The sequence below is a fragment of the Pongo pygmaeus genome, chromosome 6 (assembly GCF_028885625.2).
Source record: "Pongo pygmaeus isolate AG05252 chromosome 6, NHGRI_mPonPyg2-v2.0_pri, whole genome shotgun sequence".
Lineage (NCBI taxonomy): Eukaryota > Metazoa > Chordata > Mammalia > Primates > Hominidae > Pongo > Pongo pygmaeus.
Window position 1 is genome coordinate 136,950,943 of NC_072379.2, and position 19,938 is coordinate 136,970,880.

Genomic DNA, 19,938 nt, shown 5'->3' on the forward strand with positions numbered 1-19,938 from the left:
GAATTCTGCTGGAGGCCTCAGAGAAAGCCCTGGCTTGTCCTAATATAGGTGCTACCCTTTCTGCTTTGCCCTGCCACTTTCTTCCACCAGTGAGGCTGATGTTAGGCTGGAAGTGAAGCAGTCATCTTGTAGTCATGAGGACAAAGGTGACAAACAGCCTCACGGGAGGGGCCCCGTTGGCCCTGATCAAGCACTACACTAGCCCTGGAGGGCCTAGCTCAGGACTGCTTGGTTCATGAGATAAATAGGCCCTTACATGTTTAAATTACCAAATGCTCAAGCCAAGTGACAGATAAGCTTGTCATCTTCATACTTTTATTCTTGTTATTTTGTTGCTGCTGCAGCTTTTTGTTTGGTTTTTCTAAAAGCAAACTTGGGTCAAGTAATAGTTCCTCAAAAAAAGCTACGGGGAAAAAAAAAATCTACCTACCAGGATATTTTTCTTTCAGTTGGCAAATACCAAAGAATAAACTTCTCCATGAAACGAGTCTGCGTTTCATGAAAGATCAAAGATCTCAAAGTCTCCCAAATTGCAAACTCTTTTACAGTATTGTAGCCCAATAGAGAAGAACCAGCAGGTAGCTCATTAAAGCTTGTCGGCCTCAATAGCTAAGATTTTCTTCCTTTCTCATTGAACTCCATTATCAGCAATGAGTTTTGCGGGGAGTTGGGGGTTTTGTTTGTTTTCTTTTGCTTTTACTTAAAATAAAAATGTGTAACTTAACTTTCAAGAGACATTGAGATTTGGGCACAGTTTTTGGTCAGCTCCCTCTTCAAAGACCTACTGAAATTGCCAAAGCAATAATAAGACATTATGGAAAGGGGGAAGGGGGCCCATTCACACGCCAGAATCTCCATATAACCTCTGTTTGATAAAATGCTGGTTAGCCCAGATAAAAGGAAGGCACAGGAGAGCAACTTAGAACTTGATTCCCAAGAAAGCAGGACTCAGAGAGGTTCTCTCGCTCAACAATATGTACATCAACTGCTTGGGAACAGCCAAGGCTAGATGCAGTTCAGGCCAGGTGTCAGAGGGAGGATGTGGCTTAAATGCCTTTGCTGCAGCATATCAACAGCACTCCAAAGGTGCTCTGCCAGGAAGCCCCAGGCCTCATGGATGGTGAGCACTTCAGCTTGTCCCTGACACTGCAGGCAGTAGCCCTACCAGGGCTGCTCAGTGCCATCCTGCTGTCCCTTACTCACTTTCCTACTGTTAATAGACCCCTAAACAGGTCACAATCAGCCCCAGAAAAACTATTTTCATTAGGAAAAAATAACGTAAGTGACCTCAATGTCCAGTGATAGATGGTGTTTCAGGAAATGGCAGGGACATGGAACAAGTCGTCCCCTTCTTGTCTTCCCTCTTGTAACTTAAAGAGTGCTAACACCTGCTGCCAACCCACCCCCCTCAAAACTGACAAAAACATTTCAGTTCCTCAGAAGCAGGTGCCTGAAAATTTGAAGTGTTAATTCAGTCATGCAAATCAATACCAGGCGCTGAACCTAAGAGGATCCAGGTAAAAGAATTGAAGAAATATTTCAGGTCTTTTTCCCTAAATACCTTTTCACAATTAGGCCACAATTCAGAGGTCTTATTCTATTTACTCATTTTCTCCATGAGTTCAGAACGCAGCAAAAATTTTCTTCCTAGGCCTCTCAGAAATTATTGGAGGAAAAAAAAAAAATAGAGGAAAGGAACCTAATATCACCCATCTAGTGGCCACATACCAGACATAGTGACACTTTACTTATGTCATTTATCTTCCTCCACCATGGCCTTGTGAAACAGTCTCAGAAAGGTGCTCACAGTAGGGAGACCGAGAACCAGATTGTAAGCCTAGACTCATTCATTTGTTCATCCATTCATTCACCAAACATTTTACTGGACACCTACCATGCGCAGAGCACTGTTCTGTTAGCTGGGGATAAACAGCAGTGAATAAAACAAAGTCTCTGCTTTCATGGTGTTTCCATTTTGTTAGAGGAGAAAACAGACAAGCACACTTATCAGGGCTTCCCAACAGGTATGCCAGGGAGTGCCCCAGCTCCATGGGACTGGGAAGGAGGGCAAGTTGGCAGCAGAGGCTGGAGTGACTGCACCCCTGAGATGGATTCCACCCACTATGATTAGGCTCATCCATTACTTTGACACAAAGCACCATGCAGATATCATCATCTGAGTGCCATGTCAGCAGGGCTCGGGGATACTAAAGAAATCATTTGCCAGCGGTGATAAGGGCTATGAAGTTGTGCTGACTGCAAAATCCCTGCTCCTCCTACCAACTGCCTTTTCCAGTGGTTGAGCAATCTGCAGACAAGAGGACATTCAGAATCCCACACCAAAACTGGGAGAGTAGGAATAAGAAGCTGAAACTTCCTCATGCTCCATCCACCCAGCCATCCCACCCTCATTTCAGTGTCCTCCTAGAAGTCTGTATTTCAGTCAAAAGGAAACACTGGGTTTCGACGTGCCTCATGTTCCTCAGCTTGTAAACACAGCTGAGAAACCAAATGGTTTTTTGGCAGCTACGTTTCTGCCCCTCTCTTACCACACAAGAAAACGTGTCTGTGAAGACTGCCTTAGAACATGATGCCCCAAGCCCAAGGGCGGCCCCACTGCACCATGCAGATAACATCATAGCTGTGCTGCAGCTGTTCGCCTGCAGCTGGTTTGGGCCTTGGCCTCCTCAGCCCACTGCCCCAGCATTCCCAGAGGCTCCAACGTGGGTCTTGGGCTGCAGGACAGCCTGGAGAGAAAGCTTGCAAACCCAGAGCGGAACCAGAAAAACAATTCCTGGCAGTGCCTCAGAAATGAATACCATTCGGGGGTAGGAAGTAAAAAGTCAAAACTACAAAGATCGGAGTCAGGTTCTTTGGTTACAAAAAATATATACTGTTTCCCCACTAGATCCCATCTCTTTCCAAAGGATAACATCTACTGCCTAAGTCATCTGTAAATGGAAAGAGGGAGGGAAATGCCACACCATAGTTTGACTTTTTAATGGTACTGAAATCTATAGGTCTGTGCCTGGTCATTTGAATAAGTTTTCAGTAGCAAAAAAAAAAAAACAAAACAAAAAACAGGATACAGTCTTCAGTGTTCAAGGCTTTTGTGGCCAATCTGGCTTCTTGCTGGACTCTTATCTGTGACTAATCTCTAAAAATTAAATTTAAATCAAAGCTGCCACAGGTGACTCCAGCTTATGAATCCATATGCCAAAAGTCCGTAATAGCAGGATGTTGATGGTGGGACAGGTTTTGTGTGTTGGGGGGACAAGAGACACATGGGAGCTTTTTGTATTTCTGCTCGATTTTGCTGTGAACATAAAACTGCTCTAAAATGCTTTCTGTTTTTGGAGAGACGGGATCTGGCTCTGTTGCCCAGGGAGGTGTACAGTGGCACAATCATGGCTCACTGCAGCCTCAACCTCCTGGGCTCAGGCGATCCTCCCACCCCGGCCTCCTGCAAGTAGCTGGGACTATAGGCGTAAGCCACCACACCTTTCTCTACCTTTTTTAAAAGTTTGTAACACGGGTGGTTCAAAGTCACAAGACATTTTCTTATTGACATAATGTGATAAAAAGTCATCTGTTTCCCAGTCAGGCCCCAGAAATCCATTTAATTCACCAAACAGCTAAACTGTGGAGTGAATCCTAAACTCTGTGTCTCCTTCAAAGAGCCTGCTCTGCTCTGGGCTGTGAAGGGTGGCCCTTTCCTCCCTGTGCAGTCTGAGGCAGAATTCTCCTTCCTCTGCACCCACTTCTGTCCTCAGTACTCACGTGCCCGACCTCAGACCCAGCTGAAGGGCTTCCTCCTCCCACCCCTGTTCCTCATGTCCCTGGGAGGCCTGAGGGCCATGACAGGAACAGAGAGTCAGTGAAACAGGGAGCAAGGGCAGAACCCAGAATCCAGCCACGGCACATGGGAGGCACAAGAGGGGAGCAAGGATGTGTCTGGCCAGAGCGCCTTTGCGGGTCCTGAAACCTGGGCATTGCTTGCAGCTGCTCATTTTCTTTGAAGCTACAATTATTTACTTAATGTTCCTTCTGCAGGCTCATATTCTTATTACAAAGCCATTTGTCTTCACCTGTCATTATTATGTCATACAAAAATGGAACCAATTAGGGCTTGTTTCTATGTTTCTACCACTTGAATATTGTTGATGCCTCTGTGATCAAACTCATTTTTGGCATTCAGTGGATCCACCTGATACTTCCTTAGTGGAAGAGTCAGAAGAATAAAGAGAGGAAAAGACTCACACCTTGGAGTCATGTGGTGAATCCCAACACTCTTGAACAGGTATAATGAGTACAAAGGCTATCCTTTTGCAAAGCCCCAAAACTAAGAACTGCAAATGACACAGTCACAAAACAGACACATGCACAAACTCCATCCAGCCGATGGGAAGGACATCCAGAGATAGATGGACTTATCTGGAGAGAAGAATGATGAAAGGACCCTCAGAGGCCAGGCTCAGTGGCTCACGCCTGCAATCCCAGCACTTTGAGAGGTGGAGGGGGCAGGATGGCTTGAGCTCAGGAGTTCAAGATCAGCCTGGGCAACATAGCAAGAAAGCAAGAGAAAGAGAGACAGAAGGAAGGAAGGAAGGAAAAAAAGGAAGGAAGGAAGGGAGGGAAGGAGGGAGGGAAGGAAAAGAAAGAAAGAAAAAAGCAAAGAAAGAGAGAAAGAAAGGCCTCTCATAAAACTACACAAGCACCAATGAACCAGTGATGGTCTCCAATGCCAATTTTGAGGACTGATATTAATCTTGTTCCAAAAAAATCAAAAGAGGCAGCACTGTGTTCCACACTTTGTCCATTTACTCTGAGTTCCTGGCCTTCTGCAGTTCGTGCTCTCGCCTGGAAACCAGGCCTCTCCTTCCCAGCAGAATGCCACATCCCATGCACACAGGTCTGCTACAGAGAAGATCTGTGGCTGCAGAGACACAGACACCACCCTGAGCTAACATGCTAGTAAGTCCTTGGGGGACTCGGCGGTCAGCTGAATAGCACACTCAACCCTTATTTGTACTGACCACTCTGTAGCGACTCTCCCCTATTTTGGAGCCTATGATGGAATTTTCCTGGCTTTTCTCCACTTTTTTTTTTTTTTTTTTTTTTTTTTGATGATTCTTTCTGGGTTCTATCTGTAGGGTCTTCTCCCTGGCCAACCCTTCCGGTGCCCCCAAGGCTCTAAACTCAGCCCTTCTCTCACACTCCTCTCTCTCACTCTAACCTTTCTGGACTATCTTACATGGATTATTGGCTTCACTAATCCCTCACCAGGATCCTAACACCCAAGTCTACACCTCCAGTCCAGACCTTTCTCCAGAACTCCAGACCCAAGTTTCCAAATGCCCTTTAGATGTCGCTCCTGTGAATGTTCTGCAAGTACATCAGAATTACTGTGCCTGAAAGTGAACTCATTATCTTCCCTGCCAAACTCATCTTCCCTCCAAATATTCCCATTCGAGGTCAATGGCAACACCGTCAACTCAGCCTGCCAAGCCAGAAAACAAGAAGTCTCCCATAGCCCTCATGCCCTGTAATCACATCTCCAGTCTAGCCTCCCCTATCCTGTCTTGAATTCATCTACTCCTCCCTGTTGGGTTCAGGCCCTCATGGCTTCTTGTTCTACTTCATGAATGAAATAGCCAGCCAGAAGATCCACTTGCCACTATCAATTCTGCTGTCCAGTCCATCCTTTCTAAAATACATTTCTGCTCCTGTCCGGTCTCTCTTGTTAAAAGCCTCCCACTTTCCTCTTACAAAAGAATGTCCAAGTCATTTGCCAAGCACACAAACCTCTCATGATCTTGTGGTATCTCCCAAGACTCCCCATAGAGCACCCTACTCTCAGACTGCATAAAATGACTTGGGATTCCCAGGATCAGTCATGACTTTTTACACGTTCCTATTCTGTACCTGCTGTTCCCACTGCCTAGTGAACTCCTATGTATACTTCAGCACCCATTGCAAATATCACTTGCTCCTCCATGAAGTGTTCCCCAACTCTTCACCCCCTTCAGATTTGTCATTCCATCCGCTTTGCTACAGAAATACTTTGAACACAGCTCTCATGCAAAACACATATCAGGCATTTAACGACTTATAATTTAATGACGCATCTTCCTTCCTACTCTACTTGGAAAGCCACAGGTCAAGAATGTTTATCCCCTGCCTAGAACAGGCACATGCTTAGACAAGCAGCTTGTTAAGTTCCTCGAATTGGAGGAAGGACCAGCTATGTGAGAGGTTTCCCCAGGATGCATGCACACAGGATGCGAGGGGAAGGAAGGAGTTAATGGCTGAACCTTTAAAACTCTATGATTGGTAACCTTGGATTTAAATTTCGGTTTAACACAATTGGCCACTGAGAAAGCATTTTCATCACAAATCCTATTTCCTCCAAGTTTTCTAAAAACATCACCCTATCAGTTTGAATCCTGCAAGCTCTTTCTCAGCCAAAAGGAATTTCCCTTTAAACAAAAACTATTCAGACATTTCCAAGATACGAAATGCGAAAAACCAGGATTTTCCACTCAGACAACTAGGAAACTGTTTGCAGATTTTTTTCCCCCAGACTCCTTTTATTTGCCAAGGAGTCTGAAGGGACTTTTTTTTCTAATGTTAAAAAAATGTTTCCTACCTCTGTGTCTCTCTGTTTTTCCATTCTTTATTTTGTCTGGGTTTCACTTAAACAAAGTTTTAAGTCAGAAAACAGAGACTACAAAATGCAAAACTACACCTGCCAACTGAATTGCCCAAATGAAATACACAATCGACTGAATGCTGCTGGTGCTGCTGTCGTCGTGGCTGTTGTTGTTTTAAATAGTTTTTTTGTTTGTTTGTTTTTTTTTGGAGACGGAGTCTCGCTCTGTCGCCCAGGCTGGAGTGCAGTGGCACGAACTCGGCTCACTGCAAGCTCCGCCTCCCGGGTTCATGCCATTCTCCTGCCTCAGCCTCCCGAGTAGCTGCAACTACAGGTGCCTGCCACCACACCTGGCTAATTTTTTTGTATATTTAGTAGAGACAGGATTTCACCGCGTTAGCCAGGATGGTCTCAATCTCCTGACCTCGTGATCCACCCACCTCAGCCTCCCAAAATGCTGGGATTACAGGCGTAAGCCACTGCGCCCGGCCTTAAATAGCTTATTTTTTAAAGATTCTTCAGTGGTAGGGGCATAACACATGTAATACCATTGGGATTTTGAGATCATGTAATAAAAATGTAGAATTCACAAAGTGATCACTAAAGACGTGAAGTAAATTGTACTGTGATGAGTTCATAGATCAAAAGGCATGGCCGAGCGCAGTGGCTCATGCCTGTAATCCCAGCATTTTGGGAGGCCAAGGCAGGTGGATCACTTGAGGCTAGGAGTTTGAAACCAGCCTGGCCAACACAGCGAAACTCTGTCTCTACTAAAAATACAAAAAATTAGCCAGGCGTGGTGGTGGGCACCTGTAATCCCAGCTACTCGGGAGGCTGAGGCACAAGAATCGCTTGATCCCGGGACATGGAGGTTGCAGTGAGCCAAGATCATGCCATTGCACTCCAGCCTGGGCAACAGAGCGAGACTCTGCCTCAAAAAACAAAAAAAGCTTTATCCTCCAAAGAAAAACTCTCTTCCAAGAACTACCGTTAATAATTCTAACAAGAATCAGGCATTAAAATATGGATGGTTCAGAATAACCCATCTCAATTCTTTAAAAAAAAATCCCCAAAGCTCTTCGTAATATCAGTGAAGTTCAAGTAAATAGATTACACCTACACCAGAATAGAGCAACTCAAAAGCAGGCAATTCAACCCAGAGCAGCTGTACATACAAGAGGAAAATATGGTACGTGATCTAAGAAGCTATGTCTCACTTTTGAAATGACCTTCCACACGGTCGAAAAGATTAGACCTACCCCCACAGGATGCCACAGAGGGTTTCCCAAGCCAAAGTACAAGCAAAAGTCTAGGCAAAACACAGCCTGCCTCTAATAAGTGACACGGACTGTAGAAGCAGCTGAATCCCAGGAATGACCCATGAGCTCCTCTTGGGTTTACACTGCAAGACAGCTGAGTCACTAAACATTCCCTGAGATAAATGGGTGCAGCGATAAGAGGGATCAACGTCCCAGCTCTTCTTCCAAATACATCAAGAAACACATGAAAATTCAAGGGTTACCCAGCCAGAGCTGTTCTGCTGCTCAGGTGGACCTAGCAGGCTTGAGTCAAACTCCAAAGATCTGCTTTTCATCAAAAGACAAATAACAAGTATAAAAAACTGAGAACCAGCTGCACTGAAGTTTATAGCAGAGCCCAGGGGAACATACAGAGAGAAGAGAAGGCCAAGTACCAAAACACTCACATGTAACAGGTGGTATGGAAGCCAGAAAAGGAGGAAGAACTAAGCTTGCCAGAGTGTCATGGAAGCCAAAGCAAAAACGAGTTATGAGACAATCCTGTGGTCAGTATTGCCAAATATTCCCATGAGGCCCTGCAGGTAAGGACAGAGAAAAGACTATTGGATTTAGCAGCTAGGGAGAGGTTGAGCAGTAGGACCCAGGGGGCAGAGGATACAGGGTAGAGACTAAGGAAATGGAGGCCATGGCTGGTGACCACGCACTTGAGAAAACCTGGCAGTAAACAAGAGAAAAGAAATGAGTAAGAGGGAGCATCTGGCAAACATGTGTTTAAGGCAGAGGCCTGTGTTTACAGCAGAAGGTAGGAGCTGGAGAGGAGAGGAAATAAAGATGCATGAGAGAGAATAATGACAGGCTCTCTCCACTTTCTGAATGATGTCAGACTCCTAAAGTTGGGACACCTCGTTCTCAAAGAGAAGACATTTGACTTAGGGGATAGGTTGGAAAAGTAATTCTATTATGGGTCAGGCAGTGACATGCAAAGAAACTGAAATCCAAATAGGTGAAGTAATGTACCCAAGGTCAAGCCTGTGTCCCTCAACACCAAAATGGCCTGCCTTGAGAGCCCACCCTTTCCACCATGCCATCAACTCCACTCCCACTGGAAACAGGGACTGTCACTCAATCACCCCACACCCATCTTGTTCTCTAATCAAAACAAGAAAAGATATCGACACTGAATTACCCAAGTCACTATTATACTACATTTTCACATTTGAAAAACCATTTATAAGAATCTAGACTTTGTTTGTTTGTTCATTTTTTATTTATTTTGAGACAGGTATCACTCTGTTGCCCAGTCTGGAGTGTACCCTAACCCTAACCCTAACCCTAACCCTAACCCTAACCCTAACCCTAACCCTAACCCTGCGTGATCACAGCTCACTGTAAACTTAACCTCCCGGGCTCAAGCGATCCTCCTGCCTCAGCCTCTGAAAGTGCTGGGATTACAAGCATGGGCCACCACGTCCTGCCCAGAGTTTTAAAAATATATAAAAACAGGCCAAAGCCACCCAGCTTATCCATTCTCCAGGACTGCTTCACTCTACTTAACTATGCATCAAGCACTTATCATTCTCTGGGCATCCTGCACTTGACTAAGGACCATGAGGTTATAGAGACAGTCATGTCTCCTGTCCTCAAGGAACTTGTGCTGAGCTAATCTCTCTACTGCTCTATGTCTCACATTCCCCATAGATAAAATGGCCCATCTTCTCCCATGTGCCTCATGAATAACCTATACAATTCGATTCAAGGAAAAATCAAGATCCCTTAGCACTTCATTTAGAAAGACCAGAGAGCATCTACTGAGCAGGGAAAAGGAGAAATAGGCTCAAGGTTGATCCAGAGACAGTGGGTCTCATCATTTCCTTTCCATCCTGATTCCACAGGGGCAGAAAACAAGGGCAGCACTCCCTCATTCGTAAGATCACTCATTTGGACAATTCAGATGCCCTGCAACCACAGGCCTCAACCCTACGAAATGACCAGCTAAGGCTTAAGGCTATTTACCCCAAGAGAGTCACCAGACAGCGTAGAGCCATATCAGGCTGAGGCCGGCAGTTTTAGCTGCAGACAGGCACATGTGGCCTCATCAGTATTTGAACAGCCATATGCAACTGGAAAAATAGCTTCTTTGAAAAATGGCATTTAGCTTTCCACCTGCTGTCGATCCCAAACAGAACAAATCATTCTTGTCCTGCATGGTAAGCATGATTACCGGCTCAGCTAGCTACCTCCAGCCCTGGTATTCCACTCTGATACCAAGAGTGCAAATAATACAGTTAATTCTACATCTCCTAGTTAGTGAGTCAAGACATAGCCATAATCTCCTCCTGACTCCCACCCCTCCCTAGCCTTTCCCTGCACTTTCAAGAAGCTGTTTCTACATCTATAGTCTTCTTTCACTGGGCATTGGTAGCACAGCTAAATAATGTTCTTAGAACTGTGCTGGGCCGGACGTGATAGCTCATGCCTGTAATCCTAGCACTTTGGGAGGCTGAGGCAGAGGATCCCTTGAGCCCAGGAGTTCAAGACCAGCCTAGGCAACATAAGGAGACCCTGTCTCTATTTGAAAACAAAAAACAAAAGAACTCTGCGAGTGGCACAGTACTTGGGTTTACTGTTTTGCGCCCAGGGCAAATTACTGTGAATTTTAAATTTTCTAGTTGCTAGCCCATGTTCATGAGAAAAGAAACATACCTTTTGACTAAGAAAAGAATTGTCAACTCAGACTATTTTACTAATAATCCCAATGGTCATGCTGGTTGAGTCTCTATCCCCCATATGATTAATCTAAGCTGATAATATAAATCCCATTCTCCTTTCCAGCCACTGGCTTAAGAATGGTCATATGACCCAATCCTTACCAATAAAGCTCTAAGAAAAATCAGTTAGTGGGCTACTAAGAAAAGTTTCTTCCATTCTAAAAAAGGGACACAAGAAAGAGACAACTTCTCTTCTTCCTCTGGATGTTGTCATTTTGAATGTAACACCTGTAACTCCTATGTCCATCACGCATCCAACCTGAGGATGAAAGCTGCACATGGGCAGAACCAAGGTCTATGGGAACACTGAGGAACTGCTGAATCAGCCATACAAGGAGCTCTATTTCTTTTTTTTTTTCTTTTCTTTTTTTTTGAGACAGAATCTCACTCTGTCACCGAGGCTGGAGTGCAGTGGCATGATCTCGGGTCACTGCAACCTCTACCCCCCAGGTTCAAGCAATTCTCCTGCCTCAGCCTCCCGAGTAGCTGGGATTACAGGCGCCTGCCACCATGCCCGGCTAATTTTTATATTTTTAGTAGAGACAGGGTTTCACCATCTTGGCCAGGCTGCTCTTGAACTCCTGACCTTGTGATCCACCTGCCTTGGCCTCCCAAAGTGCTGGGATTACAGGCGTTAGCCACCGCGCCCGGCCAGGGGCTCTATTTCACAACCTCTTGCAACATGAGATAATTTACTTACTGTATGAGCCGATCTGAATCCATTTTCAGTTACTTCTAGCTGCAAGTACTGTAATTAATTCAATTATTAATCTAGATACTATACCTTATAACTCCTGCAAAAGCAATGTCACATCACAGATCCCTGTTTCCCATGAACACTATAATTCAGGGATCATTCGAGAAGGAGGGCAAATATAAAACTCTGTACTGCCCTCTCATCTTTCAGGACTGTGCCTATGTCTACCACCTCCCAACTAATGTTACTATCATGAGAACAATTTCAGAGACAATAAAATAATCCGTCAAAGATTTTTTGCTAAGCCAAGGGAAATCCTTTAGATCATAGACAAATTAGCAACATATAAACAAGGCTGCCTTATGAATAAGAGCCACATGATGAAATAATGGAGGGGCAGTGAGGGTTCCTCTCCCATTCCCCAGATAATCCCCCACTACTACCTGGCTATCGCCCTAGGTTCTCCAAGTAGAGATTCACCCTTTTGACCTGAAGTAATTATTGTTGAATATAAATGCCCATTTAGGGGTAACATGTAAAATCTTACTAACACTAAAATTCCTAGTGTAAGCTTATCAAATCTTTCCTGACAGCAAAATTTGAAGGGATGAAATTGGAAAGAGAACATTACAGTGAACACTTGATGTCTGAGAAAGGAGAGGAACACAAAAGGGATGAGAATGTTGAAAGGTACCACAAGGGTCTGGAAAAATTATACTTACTTCCCAATTCTGTCTCCCGTTAGAACTCATTACATTTATTCAGCTTGTGGAGGTCATGTGACCATAAGTAATAACATTCTCAGCCAATGAGGACCCGAGTCCCCCCTCAGAACCTGGCCTGGGGCCAACCCTAGGAGCTGACTCCAAAGTGGAACATCAAACCAAAAGCTTCAGTATCGCATTGAAATCATATCACTCTCCGGGCCAGGCAGGAGGAAGAGGAAACCACACAGTCTGTGAGATCAGCCAACTCCTTTTCAGCACTCAGTAAGACATGGAAGCCAGATGGCCTTTCCATCTGGATACCAGGCAGGTCGAATATTCCCCCAACTCCCTACCTACCTACCACTGTCTGGGACCAATAGTTTCACTTGAAGAACCAACCGGATATAAAACTGTAGTAGTATAACCACCAAATGATTTTACAAATAACTTGGCTTTATAGGAATTCTGCATTTTAAACAAGCAGAACTTCTGTTGCTACTTTCACAAAGACTTAGTTTTCATTATACACTTTTTTAAAAGGATATAATCATGGCGAAAATTGCAAAAATTGTTTTATTTTCCAGATGGCTACACTGAGATAGAAGAAAGGAGAACATTAACAAGATCTTGATGTTTATCATAGGCAAACCCCCTGCCAACCTCTCCCCCTAAAGCCTCTTTCCACAGGGCCTTCCCACTTCCCCGCTCTTCATCCAAGGCCTCCACTGACCTTGAGTGGTGTTGAGTTTCTATATAGTACTGAAGCTCCCTTTTTCCCCCAAGAACACTTGGTTGAAAATTACCTTTAGTCCAGTTTTACATGGTGCCTACAAATTGTATTTCTTCCATTTTCTAGACATAGTCAGGAGGTAAAAATTTGAATAGTACCAACAGGTATAGCGTTGTAGACATGCTTCCCTTCATCTCGACTTCCACTTCCCCAAGCTGCTTTCCCAAAAATTATCCATTTCTTGAGCATCCTTCCAGATACAGTTTATACATATATAAAATACATTTTACAATTTATAGATTATTTTGCTCTTTAAATTGCAAAAGGGGGCTGAGCACAGTGGCTCACACCTGTAATCCCAGCACTTTGGGAGGCCAAGGCAAGAGGGTCCCTTAAACCCAGGAGTTGGAGACTAGCCTGGGCAACATACTGAGATCCCGTTTCTACCAAAAAAAAGAAAAAAAAAAATTAGCCAGGCATGGTGGCACACACTGATACTCCCAGCTACTTTGGAGGCTGAGGTGGGAGGATCACTTGAGCCTGGAAGGTTAAGCCTGCAGTGAGCCATGATTGAGCAACTGCACTTTAGTCTGGGTGACAGAACAAGACCCATCTCAAAAATAAAATAAAATAAAATATAAATTACAAAAGCACAGATAATTCCCAGAAGGTAATTTTCAGAGAATCTTACAGGAATACAATAGAAATGGCAGAAATGTCCAACATACAGGCAGGTTTGGGGAAAGAGGCAAGGTTTCTTCTCACGGTGGTACCGAACCCCAAGAGATATTCTCCTGATTTTTAGATCTGCCATCTTTTCTGAACCAATTTTAGCCTGTATTCCATCTTGAAGCAACAGCTTTCCTAAAATCAGTACTCACTGAATTAAAATAACATTTCATCATCTGTATGGAAACAATTTTTTAAGCTTCAAGAGGAAGCCCAGAGCTTTAGCAATTCAGGATTTAATGATCAATCCATCTTTTCCCTATCCATATGCTTCATTATTTTGTAGACTTTGAACCTGTCTGCCTTTGTCCTTGTAGACCAAGATGTCTTCATAAACTAACCAAATGAAAAAAAACATCGCTCCTAATGGTTAACAGAAGGCTCCTGAGAAACATCATAATCTCAGCCTTGGGTAACTTGAACATTCTAAATTGTTTAAATCAAGTATGTGACAGGTTTGCTAAAACAGAGCATTAGCAATCATGCATGTAGTAACTAAATCCCTAGTAAGAGCAACAAAAGTGATCTCACTAGGAAGGCTTGGTGGCTGCCACTGTCAGCCTCATTTAAACATTAGCTGCTTTCAGGCTCAGCAGTTCCTATATTCCAATCATTCTCTCCCAACCTCTTATTCAGTTCCTTCTCTTTAAGTCAGGATTCTTCACTCAGACAGCCTGATAGGCAAGTACTTGTAGGCAGGCAGACATGGGTTTGAATCCTGGTTCTATCACTAAATAGGTGTGGGAACTGAGCCAAGTGGCTTAAACTCACTAAACCTCATTTTTCTTATATGTAAAATAAAAGTAATAAAAATGGCTCATTTCACTGGGTCATTACAAGGGTTAAATGGCATAATATTTGTAAAGCACTAGACACAATGTCTTTCAGCAGGACCAGCTACATAATTTGTGAAACCCAGTGCAAAATGAAAATGTAAGGTCCCCTGTTCAAAAAGAATTAAGATTTTCAAGATGGTGACAGCACAGCATCAAACCAAGTGTGGACCCCGTGGCACTGCAAGGGTGGCAGGCCATGTGGTCAGCCCTGCCTTTCGGATGATAAACACTCAATAGATGGTAGCTGTCATCATCTCTTACCACCCTCACAACTCGTATTTGCACCTCACCCTCCCCTCAGGCTCTCTTCAACTTGGAAAGTTTTACCAAATCATTCCAAAAACAGGCCACTGGTGTCTCAGAAGCACCTGGAGTTTGTAACACAAATAACTCACCAAAATGAGTAATCTAAAATACATGATATTAACACAGGCTCATGAAAATGCACACCTACCTTAGGCCCTTGCTCTACTTCTTCATCCTGCTGAGCTAACACTCTTACCTCCTTCCAATCTTTGTTCAGATCCATTTTCTAGGGGAAGCTTGCTCTGATCACTCAGTTCAATCCCATAGTTTGCTCTTCTTCCACCCTGTATTCCCTATCCCCCTCACCTTGTTCTACTTAATACATTTTCCATAGCACTTATTTCATCCAACATAATCACTTCTTTATTATTTTTATTGTTTATGTTCCCCTACACACACACACACGCACACACACGAATATAAGCTTCTAGAGGTCAGGGATTTTTGTCTGCTTTTGTTCACTCATGTTCCCAAGTACTTTATATATTCCACAAATATTAATCGAAAGAACAAATATCTCTCTGACTGAATGAATAATCAGCCCATCCTTTTTCTACATAAAGATTCAGCTAGAGTAACAAACAGCTCTGCCCCTGGATATCTAACAGAGTTCAGGAAACAGATGGGAAAGTTATCTCCCCACCTCTCCCAAACGTCCCTTAGTTTGAGAGAAATATAACCCAATCATCTGTGCTGCTAAACCAATACCTCTTTCAACAGTAATTCATATGCACAATTTGTTGCACTGACTTGCAGCAATGATGAGCAGCATTTTATAGGAATGAGCTGTTCACAACAGACATGTACCTAAGTGGAGGACACAATAAGCATGTTTTAAAAATAGAAATAAAAGAAAAATAATCACACATTCCTGCTTTATCACAATGACAGAAAAACTGGGCTGTTAATATCAAAGCAAATGTAAGGCCTCTACTCCCTGAAACTGTGTATAAGGTGTTAGTTAGAGCCAGTCCAAGCAGTTCTTCCCAGAGTGAATGCCACAGTCACAGGTAGCATCTTGCACCCTTCCCTGTGAACTCACAAATGCAAGCTACAGGGCCAAAGAACAGCAAGGTAGATGCCTGTGCGCAATTCATCCCACCAGCTGAAAGACAACCCCCTAGCTGTGGCATTGCAGCTGCTGGATGAGACACTGTCACAGTGAAAGAATACTTCAAGAACAAAAGAGAAGGGCTGCCCCTCTGCATATGGATAAAATGTAGCCTGTCAGTAGAAACTCCTGGAGCACCCATTCATCAAAAGATATTTGAGGACCAACATACTCCAAGTTCTTTACTGAGGACAGGAAGCACATCTGGGACCCCAACCCCCGTGCTGCCCACATGGTGTCCCCAGGACAGCCTCAGCAAGCAAAGCCCAGAAGATTACACTGAACATCTGGCTTTTGCCCCAGCATGAACTACCACTCCCTCTCAGCCCTGCACTCTGCATTTTTTTTAAACAAGCCACTCTCAGCCACCACAAATACTTCGGTGGGAATCAGCAGGGAGGCCCTCATTCCTTGTCCCAAAATAACGTCAGCCAGAGGCAAAGGCCAAAGAGGTGGAGCCTGCAGGCCATTTTGCAAAAGTTTCAAATATCTTGGTACTGACCCCATTAAAAAAGCGTGAAGGGGAAGCAGCCAAGCCTCCAGTGGTTTTCTCATTAGTGTCCCCCCTCACCCCAGCCCCAACCCCATTACAAACGTCTGCATGGATAAGAATCAAACAAAGAGATCTTGCATAAAGTCCTATGATCAGTGCTGGCTATTGAAAACAAAATTTCATTTTGCAAACTTAGTACCAAAAAGTTGACATTAAAAACTTTAAAAGAAATGTGCGTGCTCTGGGACAGCTTAATCCCCAAAGAGATCTCTGAGGCATTAGTATAAGACTGAACAAGCAACTGGTGAGCTGTCCCACCTTCCCCAGAGCTTTTCTTAAATATGCAACTGTCTCAGATTTTCCATACTCCTCTGCTGGTTTTTCCTCTGAAGAGGGAGGAAGGAGACTTCTTGGTCGTACAGTTTAAGCAAGCAAATAAAGCCGCCTTTCTCCTTAACGTAGAGGAGCCCTTTCAACACACACACACACACACACACACACACACACACACACACACACACACACACACACACACACACACACACACACACACACACACGTGTACTTTTTAAAATATAAATATGAAAGAAGAGGAAGGGAGGGAGAGAGGGAGAGAGAATACGAGACAGATGAAAAGGAAATGCTACTTAATCTTGTCCAGTTTTTGAAAACCTTAAAAAAAAAATCAATAGCAAACTAGGCGGAGGCATGTTATTCTCAAAACACACTCCCTCTCCCGCATTACAGTACTGTTAACAACAGCAAATGATATTACAGATGGAAAAAGCCTCAAGGAAAAAAGCATGAATTGTTAAAGGAATACAAAGTGGCATTACTCTCATGAGAAATGCAAAGGGGCCAGCTGCCCGCCTTCATCTGCTCAGACATTAAAGTACACCTCGCCCAGGACCTCTTGATTCTGACCATGCCCTGCCCCACACCCTGCCTTCCCGGGTCCCAGGACTCCAGCTGCTCCTCGCGTGACAACACTTGCCCGCTTTGAAAGCCCTCTTGCCCCGCCCGCCGGGTCCTCACCGTGTGGTACATGAGGGCCTCGCCGTCCCCGGGCTCTGACAGCTCGCTCAGCTTGCGGTCCCACTGCAGCACGCCCTGCTCCCCGCTCTCCAGCACCTCCATGGCGGTGCGGGCCGCGCTGGGCCGAGGATGCTAAGCGCAGGAGGGGACGCGCAGAGCTGCCTCGGACCGGCAAGGTTCCTCTCTCTCCGCGTGTGCGTGCGTGTGTGTAGTTTTGCACTTGGAAAGCAAACGTCTGCTCCTCCGCCGGAGAGAGGATGGCCAAGCGCTCCCGTCCGGTGTCCTCGGAGATCCGAGAATCCCCAGGGACACGAGCCGGACCAAAGGCTGCCGGGGCTAAAGCGGGATGTGCATCCAAAATGAAGGCAGAAGAGCCGCTCTCATCCCAGGAAAATCCCTTAGCCGCAAGCCCACTTGCCGCTACCGCTCCAGACACAAACTTTGAGACACCCCAGGGCTCTTCGGCTCTGCTCCAGGACCCAGCTGCGGCCCCACCTCCCTCCAAGGCTTGACCAATCGAATATCCGCCTTGCCCAGCAGACCCAATCAGAAGTCTCACTCTTGGCCTTGTCCCGCCCCCAAAGGCAGAGGCCGCGGCAAGTCTCCGCCCACGCCTTGGAATGTAGCCGGGGAGTGTCTGTGACGTCATCGAGGAACTCCTCCTGCCTGAGCGCGGCCCGCTGACGGCTGTCGCCTACAGCTGACCAATAGAGGGCTTGGGTCCGGAAGTGATGGACTGGAGGCTTGACTAATGTGAAAGGGGCGTCTGAAAGGTACAGCCAATGAAATAGCGACAAGAATACATTTTGTAAAAGAGGGAGGGTGAGTTCAGTCCTCTTGCTGAGAATCCTCAGAAATTAGCCAGCGCGCCGACAGGGGGCGCGAGAGTTGTTGCGCGGGGGACTTAAACATTTTCAAGTACTTTAGTTCATTTGAATCTCTCGGAATTTTTTTAATGGGTTACATATTATATAAAAATACAAATATTCCTCATGCACATAAATTTATATTAGTGCAGCTCTAGGAAATTGTCATTGTTCTTCACCTTTTTCGCCCATTTTCTGTTGGGTTCTTCTATTTTTTATGGACTTCACTTACTGTATTTTTTTCTTTCATCTGCTTGATAAGAGTCAATGGCATGCTTTTCCAGGTCCTACAGAAGTGAGCCCAGTCCTTGAATTCATAGAGCTTTTATCTCAGAGGAGTCAGGCAATAAACAAAGAAATAAACATTTAAATTCAGAAAGTGGAAATTGCTATAAAGAAAAATAAAAGCAGGAAACCAGGATGCGTCAAGATCGATGCTATTTTACGTGCTGATCAGGGAAGTTCTTCCTAAAGGAAATGAGATTTCAGGAGAAGCTGGTGTTCCCGTGACTGCTGGGGAGGCCAGTGTGGCTGCAGCAGAGGTGCTTGGCAGGCAGGGGTGGGAAAGGCCGGAAAGGTGAGCCAGGGCTAGAGCACCAGGCCTGCCTCCTAGAATAGGGAAGAGACGGCCTGTTCTAAAGGAATTCCCCCAACACTGTGATTGTTCATCCTACTTTTTAATTCCAAAAAAAAAAAAAAAAGGTCCTTAAAAATATAGTTTACCTATCTTAAATATAAAAGTAGGTCTTTGCCAGTTAACTCTAGAAGTTTCTTACAATGGCACATTCAGGTATTAGCTATTGTGTTGTCTCCTTGGCAAGTATTTTTTGGTGGGTGGGGACAAATGTCTTTGAACTCTATCTTGTCTTTAAAGCAGCAGTTTATCATATAAACTATTCCATTTTTCTGGTCCTATCTTCCGGGGTCTTTGAGATTTTTTTTTTTTTCTTTTTTGAGATAGAGTCTCACTCAGTCACCCAGGCTACAGTGCAGTGGCACGATCTCAGTTCACTGCAGCCTCCACCTCCTGGGCTCAAGCAGTTCTCCTGCCTCAGCCTCCTGTGTAGCTTGGACTGCAGATGTGCATCACCACACCCGGCTAATTTTTAAATTTTTTGCAGAGGCAAAATCTCACTTTGTTGCCCGGGCTGGCCTCAAACTCCTGGGCTCTAGCAATCCTCTCTCCTGAGTCTCTCAAAGTGCTGAGATTTAAGGCATGAGCCACCACGCCCAGCTTTTGAGATTATTTTAATGCTTAAATAGAAGCTCTAGTTTATGGGCACACACCTTCCTTATATAATAGTTTTCTCATTTTTCTCTTAGGTTCTTGGTTTTTCTTTTCCAGCCTGGTATCCCCTTCACCACCTTCTTTCCATAGATTGCTCTTTCCATTTTTAAAGGCCTTTCTTATTTTTTTAATCTGGCACTCAATGTACAATGGGATTACATCCACATAAACCCATCATAAATTGAAAATATCATAAGTCAAAAATGCATCTAATATACCTAACCTATCAAACATTAGAGCTTAGCCTAGCCTACCCTAGATGTGCTCAGAACACTTATATTAGCCTACAGTTGGACCAAATCATCTGGCAACACAGTACTAGTTATTTACTGTCATGATTGTGTGGCTGACTGGGAGCTATGGCTCCCTTGCGCCAGGAGAGAATATGATATCGCGTATTGCTAGCCTGGGAAAAGATCAAAATTCAAAACTCAAAGTACAGCTTCTACTGAATGCATATC

The 19,938-nt window shown here is 44.5% G+C and overlaps 2 protein-coding genes across 5 annotated transcripts in view; one reads left to right on the forward strand and one right to left on the reverse strand.

The window, feature by feature from the left end:
- CREB3L2 (cAMP responsive element binding protein 3 like 2) overlaps positions 1-17,918 on the reverse strand; it is a 127,750-nt gene extending 109,832 nt beyond the window's left edge. The window contains exon 1 of the mRNA XM_054494889.1: positions 17,324-17,918. Coding sequence (XP_054350864.1) covers positions 17,324-17,425 — 102 coding nt within the window. The 5' untranslated portion in view covers positions 17,426-17,918. The remainder of the gene's footprint in view (positions 1-17,323) is intronic.
- The window catches only part of AKR1D1 (aldo-keto reductase family 1 member D1), a 115,099-nt gene continuing 113,012 nt past the window's right edge, over positions 17,852-19,938 (forward strand). For 2 of the 4 annotated variants that reach the window (XM_054494891.2, XM_054494894.2), the window contains exon 1: positions 17,852-18,096. The gene's annotated coding sequence lies outside the window, so the exon portion shown is untranslated. Of the gene's footprint in view, positions 18,146-19,938 lie in introns of all 4 variants that reach the window. The other 2 variants (XM_054494892.1, XM_054494893.1) reach the window with 1 other exon arrangement.